The 19,501-nt window shown below is 36.6% G+C and overlaps 3 protein-coding genes across 3 annotated transcripts; 2 read left to right on the forward strand and 1 right to left on the reverse strand.

The window, feature by feature from the left end:
* Positions 1-1,464: 1,464 nt before the first annotated feature.
* LOC137961950 (uncharacterized) lies at positions 1,465-8,909 on the forward strand. Its single transcript, XM_068808609.1, has 7 exons — positions 1,465-1,666; positions 2,679-3,121; positions 3,731-3,916; positions 4,517-4,624; positions 5,013-5,216; positions 5,712-7,675; positions 8,315-8,909. Exons 1-7 carry the CDS (start codon positions 1,588-1,590, stop codon positions 8,838-8,840), a joined length of 3,510 nt encoding a protein of 1,169 aa, XP_068664710.1. The 5' UTR covers positions 1,465-1,587; the 3' UTR covers positions 8,841-8,909.
* A 1,961-nt stretch (positions 8,910-10,870) lies between these two features.
* On the reverse strand, positions 10,871-14,680 carry LOC137961958 (uncharacterized). Its single transcript, XM_068808622.1, has 8 exons — positions 14,408-14,680; positions 14,110-14,205; positions 13,541-13,624; positions 13,250-13,410; positions 12,897-13,014; positions 12,035-12,170; positions 11,428-11,606; positions 10,871-11,351 (listed from the first exon to the last, which is right to left on the reverse strand). Exons 1-8 carry the CDS (start codon positions 14,621-14,623, stop codon positions 11,112-11,114), a joined length of 1,230 nt encoding a protein of 409 aa, XP_068664723.1. The 5' UTR covers positions 14,624-14,680; the 3' UTR covers positions 10,871-11,111.
* A 2,406-nt stretch (positions 14,681-17,086) lies between these two features.
* Positions 17,087-18,675, forward strand: LOC137949013 (patellin-4-like). Its single transcript, XM_068795273.1, has 4 exons — positions 17,087-17,869; positions 17,937-18,061; positions 18,143-18,284; positions 18,412-18,675. The coding sequence occupies exons 1-4, from the start codon at positions 17,087-17,089 to the stop codon at positions 18,673-18,675; spliced, it is 1,314 nt and encodes a 437-aa protein (XP_068651374.1).
* Positions 18,676-19,501: the final 826 nt, after the last annotated feature.

Raw genomic sequence — 19,501 nt, forward strand, 5'->3', positions numbered from 1 at the left:
TAGTTGCTAAAAGACTAGTTGCTAAAAGTTATCTGCAGTCATATGGTATTGACTACGAAGAGATTATTTCCAATTGAATTTAGTTCGGGTTCTTATTTCTCTTTCAACAAATTTTAGATGGTCCAGTTAGATGTTAAAAATAGTGATTTAATAGAGGAGGTTTATATGATTCAATCACTTGGTTACGTGGTTGAGAAAGAGAAATTTATGTTGTCTGAATAAAGCAAACAATCCAAACGGACCTGATTTGACAAGTTTTACAATGGTTGTTATTAACGTTGAGTTCACGAGGCGTAAAAATGATCACTTTGTACTTAAAAAAATAACTACAAAAGTTATGATTCTTATGACCGTCTATGTTGATGACATTATTGTCATAGGGAGTGACAATGGGAGCATTCAATAGGTGAAAAAAGATTAGAACAAAGAATTTCATACTAAAGACCTAAGATTACCGAAATATTTCCCGTTTATAAAAGTTATTCAATTTAGTTACAACATAAAGTTGTATAAAATAAAGTATGCCCTCGATCTATTAAAAGAAATTGGAATACTTGGGTTGTAAACTAGTTGATATTTCAATGGATCCAATGTTAAGTTATGTGCATAATCAAATGACACTGCTAAGCTTTGTAGATTCCAACAATTGGTTGAAAATGTTATCAGCTGATTTATGCATCAACCCCATCAAGTACATTGGATGGCATTAGAAAGATTTCTCAAGTATTTGAAGAAGGATCTAGGTCAAGGATTGTCGAATACGTATCATAGGCATATTGATATCGAAGTATTTGCATATGCAGATTGAGCTAGTTCTCCTATTGATAGATTGATCAGTTGGAGAAGTAATAAATAAAGTGTTGAGCCCCAATATAGAACCACGACACATGCAATGAGTGAGTTATTATGGCTTAAATCATTAATGTTAGAACTTGGGTTAAAAAATAAACAAGCCGGTGCAACTTCATTGTGACAATCAAACGGTGATTCATGTTGTGGCCATTCTATAAAAGAATAAAACATACTGAGATAGACTACCATTTTATTCGAGAAAAGTTACAAAGTTGAGTCATATCTATGTAGTATATTCCTTAAAAAAAATCATCCGGATGATATTTCACAAAGGTTATTGCTTTCTGCAATCTTTATATTTTTATACCGGAAAAAGATACACTTAGGCATGTAAATTGGAAACTAAATATTTACTTTCCTATTTTACAAGATTGTCTTTAACACTCCCCCTCAAGTTGGAGTGTATATTACTCCCTCAATATCGTCTTTACCTCGGTGAGAGGGCTTCCATGGGTTACCACGTCACAGACTAACTACTTTCACCCGTGACGTTGCAGGTACACGTGGCAAAACTCTTCGCGGAAACCACTTCCCGTGGTTTTCCTGGGTGGAATATAAATATGCTGGAGCGAGTGGCTCTTTGGCCTACTGGAATCGCGCACATAATCAGAGGTGTCCGCGGAATGTGAACAGCGATGGTGTGTTCCTTGAATGTTTCTCTGACTCTGCTCCGTGATTGAAGTAATCCAGTTGATAGGAACTCACGAGCAAGGGCTTCACAACACTTGCAAAGGAATGATGGAGAAGATTTCTGCAGCCTGCGCCATGGAATGGAGCATTCAGCTGGAGAAAGGCCTTCGCTCCAAAAGCCCCAGTAAGTGCTCCTGCTCCTTTATCTTAATGGGCAACGTGGTACCTACTGAATATTTTGGAAGAAAGAATTGTCCTAGCATGTCCATCATGCCTTATTATATGCGCGTAGTGTTTCTCTTTCCATGTTGCTGGTGATGGCGCTTCGTTGTTTAGGTGGATTTCATTCATGAGGCTATACATCAGTAGTTTTGCAAGGAGAGCACTTTTGGTTGCATTATGCTGTTATTTGGTAAAATTTCGTATTTTTTAAAAGGAATTTCCTGGTCTAAACTCATTATTCAAAGTAAAACGTACACGACAGTATCTTTATGTGAAACAATTATTTTTTCGGATTATTTTTAGCTAGCATGTGGAATTGTAATATAGGATGTCTATACTATACATAATATCAATCTCCCTTTTCCTGTTTGTCACAAGCATGTGAAAAGACAGCGGAATGTTATGGAATGATTATTCCAGAAACATATTTCATTTTTGTTTCTCTTGTCAGTGTTTGCTAACTTTACTTATTTCTATATTTATTTGCTGTCGTCCAAGACGATATCCTAGCGACAGTTTTTGATGCATATGGTCAATTCTGGGAGGTACTCAGCAATGCATCCGAGCTTCCTTGTAGTTCTTACCTCTTGTTTCTGGCTGCCTGTATTTTGCAAGATACTATTTGATTTCTAGTCAGTTAATATTATATGTAAACATTTGCAAAATTTAATTCTTTATGAACCCACTATCTCATTCTCTTTTATTGTTTTTCATTGACTTTTGTTATAGTGCGTTGTTAATTTTATTTATAAAACAAGTGTTTTCAATTTGTTTTAAGTGATAAATGTTCATGTACACTAAGTTTAAATCCATTATGTGTTCAAAAATCCCTCTGCCTTTTTTAGGCTTTGCCTCTCTCTCCGCTTTGTATTGTTTCATTCTTTCTTGCTGATAAAATTTCATATTCCTTGTATGCTTTTAATTACAATAAGTCATGTTTTGTCTTCATGAAGCAGTTCTGTCCATCATTGCAGGTCAAAAGATCGAGGCAGTACTACAGATTGGGCCTAAACTCCAGCAGTGGAGCAGGGAACCACTCATTACAATGGCAATGACAAATATGTTTGGATTAGTCACAGGGGAGGATAGGTTGTTTGCAAACACAATTCTTCTACGTCTTGCAGATGCATTTAAGAATGGAGATCACATCATGAGGGTCAATGTTTTAAGGATATTTCTCCTTGAGTTGAGGCAACGGAGAAAAATGCTTAAACGGTATAATGGCATCTTAACCAAGCAAAGGGTTCCCAACTATGTAGAGCTTTTGAGAAGAATAAAAATTGTTTTTGATACTGGTGATGTTAAATCAAGAGCTTTATCTTTACGTGTTCTTGGCTGTTGGGCTGATCTCGCAAAAGATAGTGCTGATGTACGGTTCATGATACTATCATGTTTGGACTCATGCCATACCCTGGAGGTGAGGTTAGCATATAATGTCCTTTAACTTGTACAAGAGAATTTTAATGTTTTCAGCACGAGTATTCTTTTCCATTTTGAACTCTTTCCTGACTGGATTTTTTTTCCTTATACTATCTACTGCCTAACTGAGGAAATTTTCTACTTAATAGCTTAAGCTCATGAATGTTTGGTATTGCATCTTTTACATTGCATGTACTGAATCATTATGTATAACCATCCTTTTGAAATTCCACCTCTTAGAAGGGGCAGTAAGTCCTATAAAGTTGGCGTATGGTTACTTTCTTATCAGAAGATTCCACCTGAGGAAGTTTAGTTGAAATTCTGATTGTATCCAGTCAGCTGCGTGAATGGTACTAAAAAAATTGAGATATCCAATTTATTATGAATTCAATTCAAACTTAGCTCAATAAGTTAGCCTTGCCAAGTCTCATCTTGTCCTATTGAGTTCTCAAGTTATGTTTGTACTAGCAGGTCATTCCTTCACAAATTATAAAGTGAGATGCAAAGGAAAAAGGAGTTGTATGTTTTTCTGTTTTGAGCTTGTGCTCTCAGTGCAATCGAACCACTCATATGCCATAATTAATCCCATAAATGGTGAATAATGCAGGTAAAAGCATCTCTATTTGCTGCTGGATGCTTTTGTGAACTATCTGAGGATTTTGCATCTTTTGTTCTGGAGGTGCTGGTTAGAATGTTAACCTCATCAGACACTTCTTCTGGTGTGAAGCAGGCTGCTGCGTGTGCGTTTTCTACAATGAGAGCCTCGTGTTTTATCATGTGCAGAGCTTATGAGGTAATACTGTTCTTCCATTCTGGAACATGCTTAGGGAGAATCACCTCTATTTCTCTTCCTTAATTGCTCAATAGATGCAATGTTTTCAAACCTGGTTCAGTGAAGCCAGGACACAACCCCCGAGATGAGTCAAGCGTGGTGGCTTTACGTGGATTTATAGAAACTGGAAAGGCAAGCTAACCAGTCAGTTCTATTATGAACTGTGTGATCTTGACATGTAAACTAAACCGGTTCCAGTTTGAATATGGGAAGATCAAAAGTATTCAGTCTTATTTTTGTACTTTTCATTTTAAGTTGGCAGTATTTGCTGAACTGGACATTTATCAATGTAGCAGGTTGATGCCAGTTTGGGCTGTCAAAGATTGATGGCCGGTACTTGTTTACCATTTATCCTCCGTTCAACAAACCTTGTCCTGCAACAGACAAATTACTAGCATGTGTGCAGGATTTGTTCAAACGTTTTAAGGCCAGTTGGTATTCAGCATATGCTCGATAATCTAGGTTGATAAGCTAACAAGAAAGATATCTTGTTTTCTGTGGTAAACCATTTCACCAAGTGTTGATTATGATGCATTGTAGCATTGACTTCTTTTTTGGCAGGCTGGCAAGAAATTGTTGTTGACCTCATCAGAGGAGGAGGTCAAAATTGGAATTCTGTATTCTCTTTCAAAACTAGCTTCCAAGTCAGTCCTATTGTTTCCCCAGCAGGTAACCATTAATACAACATTGCATGCTACATTATTATTTTGACTTAATATTTTGAAAGAGCAACTGTTGATGCCCCACATTTTGTTTCTGGAACACAATTGCATGCAAGGATTCTCGTGCCTACTTCTGATCAAAAGGGTTTTTTGGAATCTTTGCATGTGATTCTGTTCTACTATCGTAGAGAAATTCTAGACTTTCTAATTTAAATACTCCTTTATCTGAAATCTTGTCTATATTTCAGGAGCTTTCATCTCTTTTTCAAAAAAATAAAATAAAAAAATTCAGGAGCATTCATCCCTTCTCTAGAACTTGTTATCTGATCTAGAGAGCAATTGATTGACTGTTAAATAATGTATAAGCCAACTTTAATGGATTCTATTGGATTCAGGTGGAGTTGCTGTTATCTATTCTTGATAATGGAACTGTCTCTAACCTAGCAATGAAGGCACTGAAGTTCCTGCGGAGTCTAGTGGAGGAAGGCATCTTGTATCTTCCTGATTATGTCAAGTTTCTCAAAGTATTGCTGCACATTGTAAATAATTCTGAGTTTCCACCCAATTGTCAATGTGATGCTTTGAAGGTTTTGAAAAAGGTGTTGTTATGTTTCTCCTTTTTTTCTATTTATGCTAACAATACAGTAGATTCTCTTTAGGAACATGTGATTTGACTATTTTCTTGCTCTATACATGTCTATGGTCGGAGTCTGTGTACTAAAATTTTAAACCATATGGATGCTTTTTGTTGTTGGGACTTTCACGGTTTCCTTTTACTAGTATGAGGGACAACCATTGTATGCTGTCTCTCCAGATGAGGTATTTTTTGGAAACAGAAGTTAGGTTGTCTTTGAAAATGGTGATCTTGCAGTGTGCTATTTTCAGCATAGAGGTGCTGACAGACCAAGGGTTTGTTGCTTTAAGCAAGTCAAGAATGGGTATGTCTGCACCTACCATGCTATGTCTTACCTTCATACAGCCAGATACACCCTCTCCTGGTCTGTCTTTGTTGTTTTTTCTAACATTTCTTTTATTTGACTTAATTCATAATTTTCTTTTTCTTAACCAATGACTGATCGACAAGAAATTTACAGATTTTCCACTGTGGATCACACCGTCTTCATTGGAGGGATATGCCAGAATTTGTGGAGCTGGTGAAGGTTGTTGAGGTTGTTGCTCAATGTCAAAGTACAAAGAAAAAATTGTCGGCTTTAGGTCTGCTTGTGGACATCTCATGTAACCACGTGAAGGTGCATCAAATCATGGCCTCACAAGACAGGGAAAACAATGTTTATTCGGTATCCGAAGGAAATCAATTGTCATATCTCCCAAAACACACTGCTTTGTTGCTTAGTGATTGTCTTGCTTCGTTAATGAAGAATGTGATGAAGAACGTGAATGATGGAGTAGACATATCGGTATACACATCTACTTTGAAGCAGGAATCTCAATGCTTGCTCAACCTTGGATTGCATCTACTGAAGGAATTTCCTACATTGGGTCCCATGGTACTGGAAAGACTTCAATACTTGATAGAGGAGCTGCTGAATTTTTGTGGTACTCAAGGAAAAGTGATAAGAATGGACGTGGACCCCGATGATCCCAGTTTATCTCTTTGTGGATCCGAAAGGTTTGAAGATGAAGGGCGGCATGCCATCTGCAAAGAGGCTGTGTTATGCCTGTTCAGGTTCATAGCTGCTTGGCTTGAGAGACTAGATGAGGCAGGTGAAATTACCACTAATATATGTCAAAATGTGAATTGCCTTGTTGAGCACATTAAAGAAAGTAGGGTTTTAGAACAGGATAAATGTGTCATTTTCTCTCTTGTTCGACAGTCACGACTCATCTGGGATTTTTTAAAATGTCAGGGTAATACCACCTGTGACATGGATAAATATGTAAATGATTGGATAGGTAGCTCTCGTGATTGTTGGCTTGAGCACGAACGGTTAGTCCTTAAGTTTACCAAGCAGATGGTGATGAGAACTGATTTTTGGGGAGCTTACAGGACTGGAAAGTATGCTGCCTGTCACGCTGCCTGGTTCTCTGCCACGTTTACATTTGGGCTGTTGACAAAAAAGGTAAATTCTAGCTGTAGTTACTGGTTAAAATCACTGGCCCTATTTGCTGGTGCTGAGAGTGAGATTCTATTACTAATTTTCCCAAAGTTAGGGCATCAGTTGATCAATTGGCTACAGGATAAAGGCGACCCAACTAACACTTGTGGTGGAGCTATGGAAGAAGTTAGAGAAGTTAATTTGGAGTCTAATGGGAGAGTTGATTTATGTGATTACAGGGAAAAGCTTTCTCGAGCATATAACAGGGTTTGCTCTGCAGAGGAAACTTTGGATTGTGGGACTACATCAGAGGGAAATCTCTATTTTCAAAGGTGGTTTTTAAGTCTAAGAGCTGAGTTCCTAAGAGCACTTGTTGATTTGCTTGGGCACTTAATTTTGGAAAACTTTGATGAACAAGGTCCAAGTGATGGAATTGGAGAGCCAGGGTACCAAGCCCTGGGAGAACATCTTGCTGCAATCTCATTTCGACTCAATCGGTTGGCAAAAGAACTTGATCTCCTTGCCACATCATTCATGAACATGGATTACAAAAGTTTTACAAGCATTGCCAGACTTGCACTTTGTTGCTCTGTGCTCGCTTTTTGTACAGCCTATGCTTTCTTCCTCCCAAACAAAAGTTCACAGGACAAGAATAGTTCTTGTGCGTATCTGGTAGAAGATCTGAACCTGCGTTTGTGGGAGATAGACAGGAGTATCTGTATGGATCTCCATGTATTTTTTAAATCTAATGGAGAGTTTGGAGGTTCCGCAACTTCATTCAGAACAAAAATGTCTACCTGTGGCTATAGAGAAAGAGCTATTTCAACTGTCTCTAGATTTTCCATATTGAGTATTCTTCAGTTAATGGAAGAGTTGAGGCAAGTGAGGGACAACGAGAAATTAAACCAAATGTCCCAGGCTGGACTGCGTCTTCTGTTCAATATAGTGAGAAAAGTGATGTACATTCCCTTCCAAACACCGAAATATTTCTTCAGAATGCGGTAGGGTGTCTGACTCAACTGAACTATATTTCTTCTTTATCTTCCAGAAAGAAAGTCTCTATTTTCTCCTAATGCACCTATCAATAAATTTAGAATCTAACTTTTCAAAAAATACGAGACTTTTTTCAAGAAATTCAGAATGAGGTTGGCAACGTGAGTCATCCTTTTTTCAATTTTCATTTGTTAGTCTGTTCACACAGATCCTCTTCAAGCTTTCCTCACCACATTTATCCATATCAATTGATCTTTCTACTTGTTGGTTCAACCGGTGTTGACAGAACTTTCTTTGTTCAAATTGTGTAAACCCAGTGAATTTTAGCCAACAAGAACAACTAAAGTTTTCCTCTTTTGGCTGCTATCCAGATTTTGACTTTATGTTCTTTCCCTTCTATATTCTGGGTTTTAGAAATGAAATCCAACAGACATCAGAACATTTTTTTCTGGAGGTAGACAGCTATTTCATATTCTGTAACAGGTAGAGTTTTCAAGTTGTATACAGTGTGAATAAGTTTCCAATTGCTGAATGACAAAAAGTGTTGAGTGGTGTATAATGTACCTGCTTGTTCGGAGTACTTTGCAACTGCACATTTACTTTTGATCATACCTTACTTTTTTTTTTACTAACAAAAATTACTGCAGGCCACAAATGGGTGCTGAACTTTTTTTCTTCAATGCGGATACCCAGAGCTCAGGTGGACTGTCTGTTTTGCATGGTTTCCACCTCTCTTTGAATCTCTGTATCCAACTGAAATTACCTGATTGTGACCTCCAAGTTTCGAAGATTTTCTGCATTATATCTGCTAAACCATCGGATTCTGTGGCTGATGGAAGTGGAGAAAGAAAGAAACAGAAAAAATCTACTTCCAAACATTGGAAAACTGATGTCAATCTGAACGATGTTTTGCTGCTTCACTTAAACGAAGGCCTTGGGAAGAAACAACAAAGAGCTGGTGATAGTGGGAATGTGGTAAAATCCTTCGTGTCTTTTAAACCCAATGAGAGAAGGCAAGGTTTCTCAACTTGCTTACTCGATGTGTCGTCCTTTCCGGAGGGCTGCTATGTAATCACATGGTGTAGCTGTTGCATTGACAGTAAGGGTTCTTACTGGAATTTACTGCCTTTGAATGCTGGTCCTGTTTTTACCATCTATAGGAAACCTTATTGACCTAATTAATTTATTCAAAGTTGGAACTCGATTAGTTTGGCTTTTGATATTGTGGGTTCATTTAGTAAAACCATCCATAGATGTGGAGAAATCATCCATTGGAGATGTGAGTGATGGCCTGCAAGACTGTGTTCTACTCCGTTTGGTTGTATTGAGTATAATTTTTTGTGTTAAGTCAATAATTTTGGGAACAGGGGACTTCAACTATAGGTTTTCACTAGGCAACTTTTGATGGGGCTTCTCTTCCTTTTGCATCCATAGGAGGTGGTGGTAAAAGGAGTAAAGCTTGCCACTCCAATTGAAAGAGGAACTCACTGTCCTCCAAGTTAGTAGCATGGAAACTCTTACCTCCCTTATTGTTTTCAAATAGTTCATGAAATCAAGAGATATTCTTATCTTGGAAAAACATTTTTCTTATGCTATCCTAGGTTTTTTCATAGTTATTCAAACATGACTTTTGATCTAATGTGGGACTTCACTAGATTTTCAATAATACACTAGAGTTTGCCTTTTGATCAAATAAAAATTCTAACTAAATGAGCATGCAAGTGGTAATTTTTTTGTCATTTAACTTCAACAATCTAATTTGGTGACCCAATGAATTTTAGTTCTAAGAAACTAGTTTCTCTTTTCCAAGTTCAGGCCTTATCACCAAATCTCTATCAAACACCAAATCTCTATCAAACTATACATTTTATTTAAAAGGGTGACTTTCATTAAGGCACAAGACTAAAAAAGAAATTACAAGGCCTAAGAGCGTAGAAATTAAATAAATAAACATAAATAAAATATTTTTAATGAAGACTCTTCAGTGAGACTCCACCATATAAATTCTGGCAATTTTTTAAGCCAAAGGACAAATAATAGGAGGGGATTCCATTCCAAGTTGATGGGTGCCTTTTCATTCTTGCAAGGACAAGGCTCCATAGAACTTTATCTCAGAAGAAAATGAGGGAGCCCATGGTAGCCTAAGGTTGAAGCCATAATTTCAAGGTTTGCTTAATCTATCTTGAAGCTGAAGATGATTAACTTGCATTAATTCACTTTTTGTTCAGATCCTAGCTCAAATATTGTTAGAACTACCTTGAGATTGAGAATCTGATCAAGTAACCTTTGATGAAGATGATTGTCGATCCTCAAATTGGATTGTGTGGATGTCCAAAGTTGGGATGCTTAAAGTTCTTTGTAGCCATCCAATCTCTCTTTGTGAATGCTGGCAAGGCTTTTCCCAACAATGTTAAACATGAGCGGGAAGATTGAATCACCTTGTCTAATGCCTCTTGAGCCCTTGAAGTAGCTTCATATATTCCCATTTATGAGAATCTAATACATAGCTCCAAATCCAATGCTGCTATTTTTCTCCGAATCCCATATGCTCTATCACTTCAAGGTGTTACTAGCTCACCCTACCAAAATTTGTTTCGAAATTAATATTTACTATCTGTTTTGGCCCAAAGCTTCTTGTAACAGAGCCGGTGATTTCATGAACAGCCATTGCAGAGTCTAGGATGTTTAAGGCTGCCTAGCATGGGCTGATGAGGTTTTGAAGCACCTCTTTTAAGTCTAGTTGTTAGGATTCTTGATATTATCTTTTAAAACTCGGAGATATAACTGATTGGTGGGAAGTTTCATAGCATTTTAAGATTGGGATTCTTTAGGATCAAAATAACCAAGGAAAACCCCATACTTCTGAAAGTTAAGCTTTTGGTATGAAAATCAGTCGGAAGTCCCCACCCATTTGGAAGAACTCCCCATTGTAGTCATCTGGTCCGAGAGCTTATAAAAAATACAGAAGCCTACTATATCCGCCTTGAGGAGGTCCCAACCCATTCGGAAGAATCCCACATCTTGAGGAAGTCTATCACACCATAAAAGAAGCAAACCTTAACTCTTGATATGAATTACCACAAAATCCAACAACTTCACTTAGGAGATTTAATCTCGTCAATACCCATAACCAATAAAAGATGCAATCATGGTACCATCCCTTATAGAAAATACATCACTAAATGAGTGATATCTCACCATACTTTATTATTATTATTATTATTATTGTTGTTGACAAACTCCAGCCCTAAATACATAACTCGACACTTCCATCAAAGCTTATATAACAAATTCGAGATTAAGAAATTCTTTTGCATTTTTCATCTCAACAGCTGATACAAAGCTATCATGAAAAGAGAAACAAAAATGAATTTAGCATCATTCCAATCCTCAAGTTTCCAGTTGTTGCAAAAGAATAGCTGAATTGCTCGTTTATCGTATTACTCAAAGAATAGCTGGGTCCTTGTATCTCTTGAAAATATCTTCAATTCCGGCCATGACTTCAGCAGGCAAAGGTCGCGGTGTTTTCAAGAATGCATTAATATCTTCCTTCAGTTGCTCGACAGATGTCGCACCAACTATGGAGCTGGTCATGAATGGGCGATCTCGAGCAAAACCAAGAGCGAGCTCAACGGGGCTGAGACCGTGCTTCTTGGCTAACTCAATGTATAATTCAGTTGCTTCCTGGAATTTAATAGTGGAACAAAGTAAATCCAGGACGATATCAAACAAATTGAAAAAATAATAGTGTAAGACATACCCTAGCAACAGATTTGTTGTATCTTTCCATGTATCCTGGAAAGAGGTTCAGCCTGCCCTTTTTTGCTGCTTCTGAATTAATATCTAAGTATTTGCCAGTTAGACTTCCACCTCCCAATGGGGAATAAGCTAACAAACCAATGTTGCAATTGTTTGGATGGCATACTTCAACCAAATCAACTGCACAAATCTAAAAATCCATGTTAGACTAATAATGAAAAGAACTTCCAAGTAATAATTTTAGCGTTTATCAGTAGAAGCATAAAGTCCTTTTTGTATACATACAAGTACAGATCACGAGCTTTTGTTAACTAAAAGTATCATTTCATGGATCCAGCACTATATCAAGCATGGCTCAAAAATGATTTGGTTGGAACAGCCATCCATCTTTAATCCAACTTGTTGTTTCTCTGTTTTACAGATTCTTGATTCTTGATTCTTGATCTAGAGTGAAGTCATTAATTTGAGTATGCGCATAAATCATCTAAGATTAAGGTGATTGATTTGACAAGCTTCAGTAGCCAATGGCTGATGCCTATAATTGGAGCCGAGCTCCGTCATGATATCATGGAGTTGTGCTTTATTTATATCTTATCTGAATTTGTTACCTTCAAATTTACATCGAGCTAGCAGGCTGTAGATGTTCTGGATGCTGACAATTTTGGGCAATCCTTCAACTTTTGCTGCATGAACAAACTCCATCACTCCATATGAGGTTTCATTTGAAACACCAATATAGCGAACCTGAAGGCGTGAACAGACTTATGTATAAGGGTCTGAAGCTACCAACAATCAATATCCAGAAGAGAACTGAGCATATATCAGTTGTTGAAGTGGTGGTGGACTTGGAAGAAGACAGATTAGTTAAAACTATTGTATGTATGATACTTAATACTTATCAATGGATTTCACAGCCAACTAAAGCCTTTATCTAAGAGCTCTATAGTAATCAATGGAAAACAACTCAAAAAACTCAAGCTAGAACTAGAAAGTCCAACCCAAGAATACTAGGTTGTAGATCACTCTAAATCCGAGGTGGGACTATTTCACAACACTCCCTCTCATGTACATACCCTCGTTGTTGTGGCTCCAAACATGTGGATAATTTTGAGTAGAAAGCAGATTATGAATGGAAATCCGTTGAACTGTAATACCATAAAGAAAGACATTCAACCTAAAAAGTTCAAGTATTTAGAGGAGACGCTTAAAACCATTTTTTACACTAGGTTCTGGACCATTATGTATCCAATGCAGGAATAATTCCCAACAAAGGAAACAAAAATGCCGGCATAACATTAGAAACAAAAAAAAACTTTTATCTAAAAGGTGATCTTTTAGACATCCATCGGGTCAAATTTTACGAATGGCAGGAGGGATAAACATTTGTTTCCGAAACACTTGCCCATCAAAGAGTGTATTCAAGTCAAAATAAAGGTTCCACAAATATGCACTAATAAAACATAACATTACCTTTCCTTCATCAATGAGTTCCTGAAGTGCCTTGAGTTGCTCAACAAAAGGCACACTGGGTCTCCACTTTGAAGAGTCATATGTAAACTCACCAAACAATGCAACATATCGATCTGGCCTGAAAATGTACTCGATCTTGAAAAACTCAATATGAAAACAGTTATGTGAACAAGAATATACAGTCAAATCATTTACCATGAAGGTGAGATTGAACTTGGCAATCTTTTTGTCAATGATTATTAGCCCCACAAGCTAGAAGGATTGATGTTCTACTACTACTAAATCTTAAGCCAAGCTAAAGTATAACATGATTAAATGAAATACGAACACATTTCCAGATTTTGTATACTTACCAGTGTATTTGCAATAAATCAATATAGTCAGTTGAGAGGCGCTTTAGGCTTTCTTCTACACTTTCTTTGATGTTGACAGCATCGACTCGCAAAACCTTAGCATCCTTCCGAATATAGGCTGTCCTCTCTGAGTAGCCACAAACCTTTGTGGCTAAAATCACCTATTATACAAGGGATAAGTACTGTTTATACACAAAGAAACTTTCAGATTCTCTTCAGAATTGATATTGCCTTTGCAGCTTCTAGAAAATGGAAATTTTATACAACTCATCATGTAGCTCTATAACATACCTTATCTCGAGATTGAGATTTTAGCCAACTACTAATATAAAGATCAGTTCTTCCTTGCGTTTCCTTTTTCATCGGAATTGGGTACTGCCAAACACAAGAAAAATGCAACACTTGATCCAAAACAGTTTTCAGCTTGAAGTAGAAACAGCATAAGGCAGACAAATTATATTGTAGAATTTGACTGCATGCACCAGATGAAGGTATACAGTTAGTTTCCAATTAGAAACCCTGTATCCTACAAGAGAGGACAGGGCTCGTGATATTTAAGAAACAGTCGACAGTGGTAAACAGATTAATTCAAAGAGACTCTCTTTTTCTTCGTTTGGAAGGCCAAAATGCAGGAGAACAATTAGAGATGATATCCGTAAAATAAGATGGTCGAACCCGTTAAAGAGAAAAAAAAAGGAAATGCTCAAATAAATGATGTTGAGTTGAAGTCAGTTACAGAAAAATGACATTTGAGAAACTGAGTAACAGTTCAAAGTACATAATTTCCTTTCTCCAAGAAAAAGAAAGGATAGATTAAGTTAAGAGTTAAAACAAATGCTTAAATCAGTTGAGGAGCTTACTGCTTCTGCAGAATCTAGAATATTAATTCCGTGATCGAATGCATAGCTGAGTATTTCATGTGCCTCTTTCTCGGTGTTTTGTTCCCCAAATGTCATCTGAGAGGGGAAAGGGAAAAAAAGAAAAACTGTAAGACAAGCACTACCTGAAACCGCAAAAAGAAAAAGGACAAACGTGGACAATTCCCGCCGGCATTATGGAGCTTTCCGTCTGTCAACGAAATTGTTCTAATTACGTATATTTCTGTGAATAAATTTCGTCTTTCCTCGCTAAATAAGCATTCCAGGGATTGATACTTACTGTTCCCAGAGTAATCTCGCTGATATTCAGCTCCGAATCTCCAAGCTTCCTGTACTGCAGTGTACTTTCCCCCTGTTTTGCTCTGACTATCCCAGCCCAACAGCTTCGCTTGCACTTATACTTTCTTTGGCCTCCGAACTGGAGACGGGAACATCCCGCATAGTTACAGAGAAGGGAAGAAGCAAACGACGAGCTTGGCGCCATGGCTAGAGCCATTAGCTCTTGTTATTCGAAGCTCAAGAAGTTCCGCGCAATATCCTTCACCTGCTGGGCGAAGAGGAACAACTGAATAGACGCGTCTACTTATCCATATTTTCTTTATAGAGTAATCACATGAAAAGTGTTATGAAATTAATCAATAAAATAGATTTAAGATACAATAATTAAAAAATAAATTTCTAAGAATAAAATAATTATAAAATTAATTAGTTATAAACTAAATAAAATATTAAATATATAATAATTTATTTTAAAATTAAAATACAAAGAATAAAATTTTATTATATAAAATAATGTTATTTTTTATATAGTAAAATATTACATGTATAATAATTATAATAATAATACATTACCAAATTATTGTATAATATAATTTTGAATTAAATTCACATTCAATATAATTAGAAATGATAAAAAAATCACAAATTTTCAAAATGAAATAATTTAGAAACTAAAAAATATTTATATTTTATAAAAATGATCATGAAATGAATGTATGATAATTATAATTAATTTAATTATTTACTTATATTATTAATTTCATATAAGATTTATCTTATTTAAGTAATCAACTAAAATAATCAATTATTACAATTATATATTATTGTCAAACATATTTTTTAGTTAATAAAGATTATACGTATTTTAAATAATTTATTTTTATTATTTAATTAATATTTTTAAAAGAAAAAAGAAGCACCGCAAGATGTGTTCTTCTTCGGAAAACTGAAAAAGATGAGATAAAAGGCCCTCACCCCTAAACCCTAAACCCTAAAACCTTAAAGATAAAAACAACAAATAATACCCAAAAAAGATAAAAAATCCTCTAGCAGTAAATCTATAAATTCACTACTATAAATTTTAACTTTTGACAACAAATTCACTAGCAGAAGTTCTACCATTCAGGAATGTAGAACCGAATTCTTCCAACGATTTTTGGACTTCCTCCGGCCAAAAATTCATTGCCAAAAGTCAATTTTCTTGTAGTGAGGGCACTTTCTCCGCAAGTTTTCTATGCCTACCTCTCTTGCCCTTTCACCTTTTGTCTCACTTTTCCTATTTGTTTCTTATTATTGAGTAATTTTGTTATCCCAATAGGATATTTTATAATTTACTTTTTATAGTTTGGAAGCTTGAGTGACCAATGAATTAAAAGAGTTTAAAATGATCAATTTCAATTTGATTTATTTTAAGGTGATGTCACTACATGAAAAATCATCATTTCTAAGTTAACTTTCTCCTAGAAAATTTCAAATTTGTATTGAAATTTCACCTCATTTTATTTTAAATACAATTTTATCTCATTTTTTAAATATTCATAACTTAAAAAAATATTTAATAAAATTAAATAATGTTTTTGGAGTAATCAGAGAAGATATTTTTATTATTTATAAAACAAAATAATTATATTATAGTAAATACATATTGAAAATTATTAAAAATTATAACCATAGAAGACAATTCACTATTTATAAATAAAAAATATAATAATGATATCTAAAATTAGTAAATATTTAAATTTATTTAAAATTATAATCATTTAAAACAATAAAGTAATTAATATGAAAAAACAGATGGGAGATATTTCCTAGTGAAATTTCAAATTAGTTTGGAAGAAGAAGAAAAAGAAAAAGTCATACATTTGAGCCAATTGTTAGTTAGGTAACAAAGACTTTAAGCCTAATATGACTAGTAATTTTTGTTTATTTGTGTTTGATGTTATAGGATATGGTGCTCCCCATGGGATAATACAAAGGGTACAAACTAAATCAATCTCACATATTTGTTCAGAGTATGTTACCCTTTGTTACATGTTAATTGTTAAAAAATAATCCCATATGAATTAGTGAGAATAAATATGTTGAGTTTATTAATTAAAAAAAAACGTTTCTTAAAGTACAGAACGTGATAGAGTCTTGTATTTCTGGCTCGTGGTATCTTTATGGGTCCCGCTTGATCTTCAAGTCTACCCACGTCCTCACGGTGGGTGGGACAGTGCACCATGGAGTCAACTGTAGTTAAGGTAGTTTAAGGGGTTTCACGGTAGTTAAGGTGATGGAGTGCCTATTTTTAGGGTTTTGGATTTTTTTTTTATTTTTTTATTTTTAACGTTGGCCATCAAAACTCAACTGCCTTTTGCTACGCTTTGCCACCCCATGATCTTTTCAAAACGGTTTCTACGATTCTAACTTCTCTCGAGAAAATCCTACCACTCTCTTCCTCATCATCGACAAGTTGACGGACAGAGTTTGAAAATTTTCCACCGTGGAGTCATCGTACTGTTCTTAGATTTCTGCTTCGTTTTCTTTTTTAGTTTTTTTTTTTTTTTTCTTAAAGAAAGGACGACCAGATTAGGATTTAGAAGATTAGGAAACTTGCAGTAGAGTGCCAGTGCCGTCCGGGTTAGTTTCCCGGCCGGAGCTTGACCTGGAAAGCATCACGTAACATTCCGCCGGAAGAATGGTTGCTGATAACGATAGCTTCCCTCTCGAGGAAGAAATCTGTCCGGGCTATGAAGACACAGCGGCGGAGCAATCCGACTCCGCTGAAGAAATTGTGGAACCACGGGAACTGACAGTTTCGGAGAAGACGGCTTTGGTCGATCTGAGAACCCTATTAGAAGACGCCATTCTCTCGGATGCGCTCTTTGAGTCCTCCAACAAGATTGCATCGGATGACGCCGGAAATAATCCGCCTCATGTACATCGTAGGCCTGACGAAACTCGTGAAAACATTTCTCTCTGGGGAGTTCCCCTGTTGCCCAGCAAAGGACACGAGGAGACTGACACTGTCCTCGTCAAGTTCCTCAGAGCAACGGAGTTTAATGCCTCGGAAGCTCTCGATATGCTTCGCAAGACGTTAAAATGGAGAAGGGATTTCAGGGTCGAGGGAATTTTGGACGAGGATCTGGGTGGTGAATTTGACAGTATGTCCTACATCAACAGCACGGACAAGGAGGGGCGACCTATCTGTTACAACATGTTTGGGTTGTTCAAGGACAAGGGCTTGTTCCAGAAGACGCTCGGCACGGAGGAGAAGCGGGATGCTTTCGTCCGGTGGAGGGTTCAATGCATGGAGAAGGGCATTCGGCAGCTGAGCTTCAAGAAGGGAGGGCCGGCGTCCATCATTCAGATTGTCGATCTCAACAATTCAACCGCACATGGCATGAAGGAGCTTCGTCATGCTACCAGGAAAGCCGTTCTGCTCCTTCAAGACAATTATCCAGATGTTATTCTGAGAAACGTAAGTTTAGATCAAAAACATTGAAATTGATTTGGGACCTGCTCATGAGTTTGATTTTCGGATGCAGATATTCATAAACGTTCCATTCAGATACTATATCCATCGGGCAATGTTCTCTTGTTTCTTGTCTCAAAGCACAAAAACCAGATGCATCTTCGTTCGATCGAGAAAAGTTACAGAAACTCTGCTCAAGTAAGATAGTTTCTATCTCCATTAATTTTTCCGTCTGAAGGATACTTCCTCTTCTCTAATGAAGCTTTCGTTTTTAAACAGGTACGTAGCTCCGGAAAACATACCGATCCAATATGGAGGCCTTAAAAGGGAAAACGAGGACGAATTCTTAGACAATGAAGCCATTACAGAGATGACCATTAAAGGAGGAGGTTCCCACACCATCGAGATTCCGATAGCCGAGGTATATCTCATTATAGATCGTCCTTCCAGTGGGAAGTCCCAGAATTTAATTTGATAAATAACCGAAATCAATTTGCTGCATTTTGGTGTACGATTTCGACAAATTCCTGTTTTATGATTTTGAGCAGGCTGGGGTTACGGCAGTGTGGGATATAACAGTGGTGGGGTGGGAGGCGACGTACAAGGAGGAATTCATTCCGGACGACGATTGTTCGTACACGGTTCTCATTCAGAAAGAGAAGAAGATGGAAGAAAGTGTCAGAAACTCCTTTTACATTAATGAACCAGGGAAGGTGGTGGTCACTGTAGACAATCGCTCATTCAAGAAGAAGAAAGTTCTTTACAGATCAAAAACAAAACCCACCGTTACCTTGTATAATTTATTGAAATGAAATATTTAGAACCTGCTAACCTTCCTTGCTTGTTATCGGATATCATTATCATAATTAACAGATCTTCAACACCTAAATGCAAGAGAAAGCTAGTTTCTTTTCCGCTTTATAATGTCCTAGGTCCAGAACACAAAGCAGTCCGAGAAAAAAAAAAAAAAAAAAGAGCAAGGGGAGAAGATTTTGGGACCCCTCGATCTCTCTCCAACTCTCTATTAGATCTCAAGTTTCCTCCTCTCTCTCTTTGTCCAGTAAAACTCGGCATTTTTCCCTTCTTGTCATAATCTCCATTTATGGTTCCCCTTATGGTGGAAGGGCATTAATGGCGGACTATTCTGGGGTCTTCTTGTGACATGTTAAGCATTTTGTTGGAAGCAAAAACTTTGTATTCAGGAAGCAATGACTGTAGTATTGATGTCAGGGGTTTGGAGTACTGTCGGTAAGAATTTTCTTCTAGCAAGCTTGGACTATAGCCATGTGCAGTATTTGGTTACCATCTCTTTCAAAGTACTAGGAGTTTCAGCATAACTGTACCCAGATTTTGATGGTTATTACTGTGTTTCAGATTCCTTTATAACTAAGGAAGAGGACCTCTCTAGATGGGGGTTGTATCTCATAATACTTTTAAAAAAAAAAAAAAAAAAACTTGGTGTGTTGTTAATGGAGGGCGATTTAGATATCTTCGATTAAGAAGCCGTGATTAAGCCCATAAGGATTTGTATTAGAGAAGACTCCATAAGACATAAGGGCTAGTTTCCGACTATTTTAATCGCATGATCTTCAGGTTTTTATGTCTATGAGATATTTGTCGGGTAAAAAAGTGTTAAGT

The sequence above is a fragment of the Aristolochia californica genome, unplaced genomic scaffold (genome assembly GCF_029961685.1).
Source record: "Aristolochia californica isolate CCGP_79_NKW_82.1479 unplaced genomic scaffold, dmAriCali1.0.hap1 SCAF_1, whole genome shotgun sequence".
NCBI classification, from domain to species: Eukaryota; Viridiplantae; Streptophyta; class Magnoliopsida; order Piperales; family Aristolochiaceae; genus Aristolochia; species Aristolochia californica.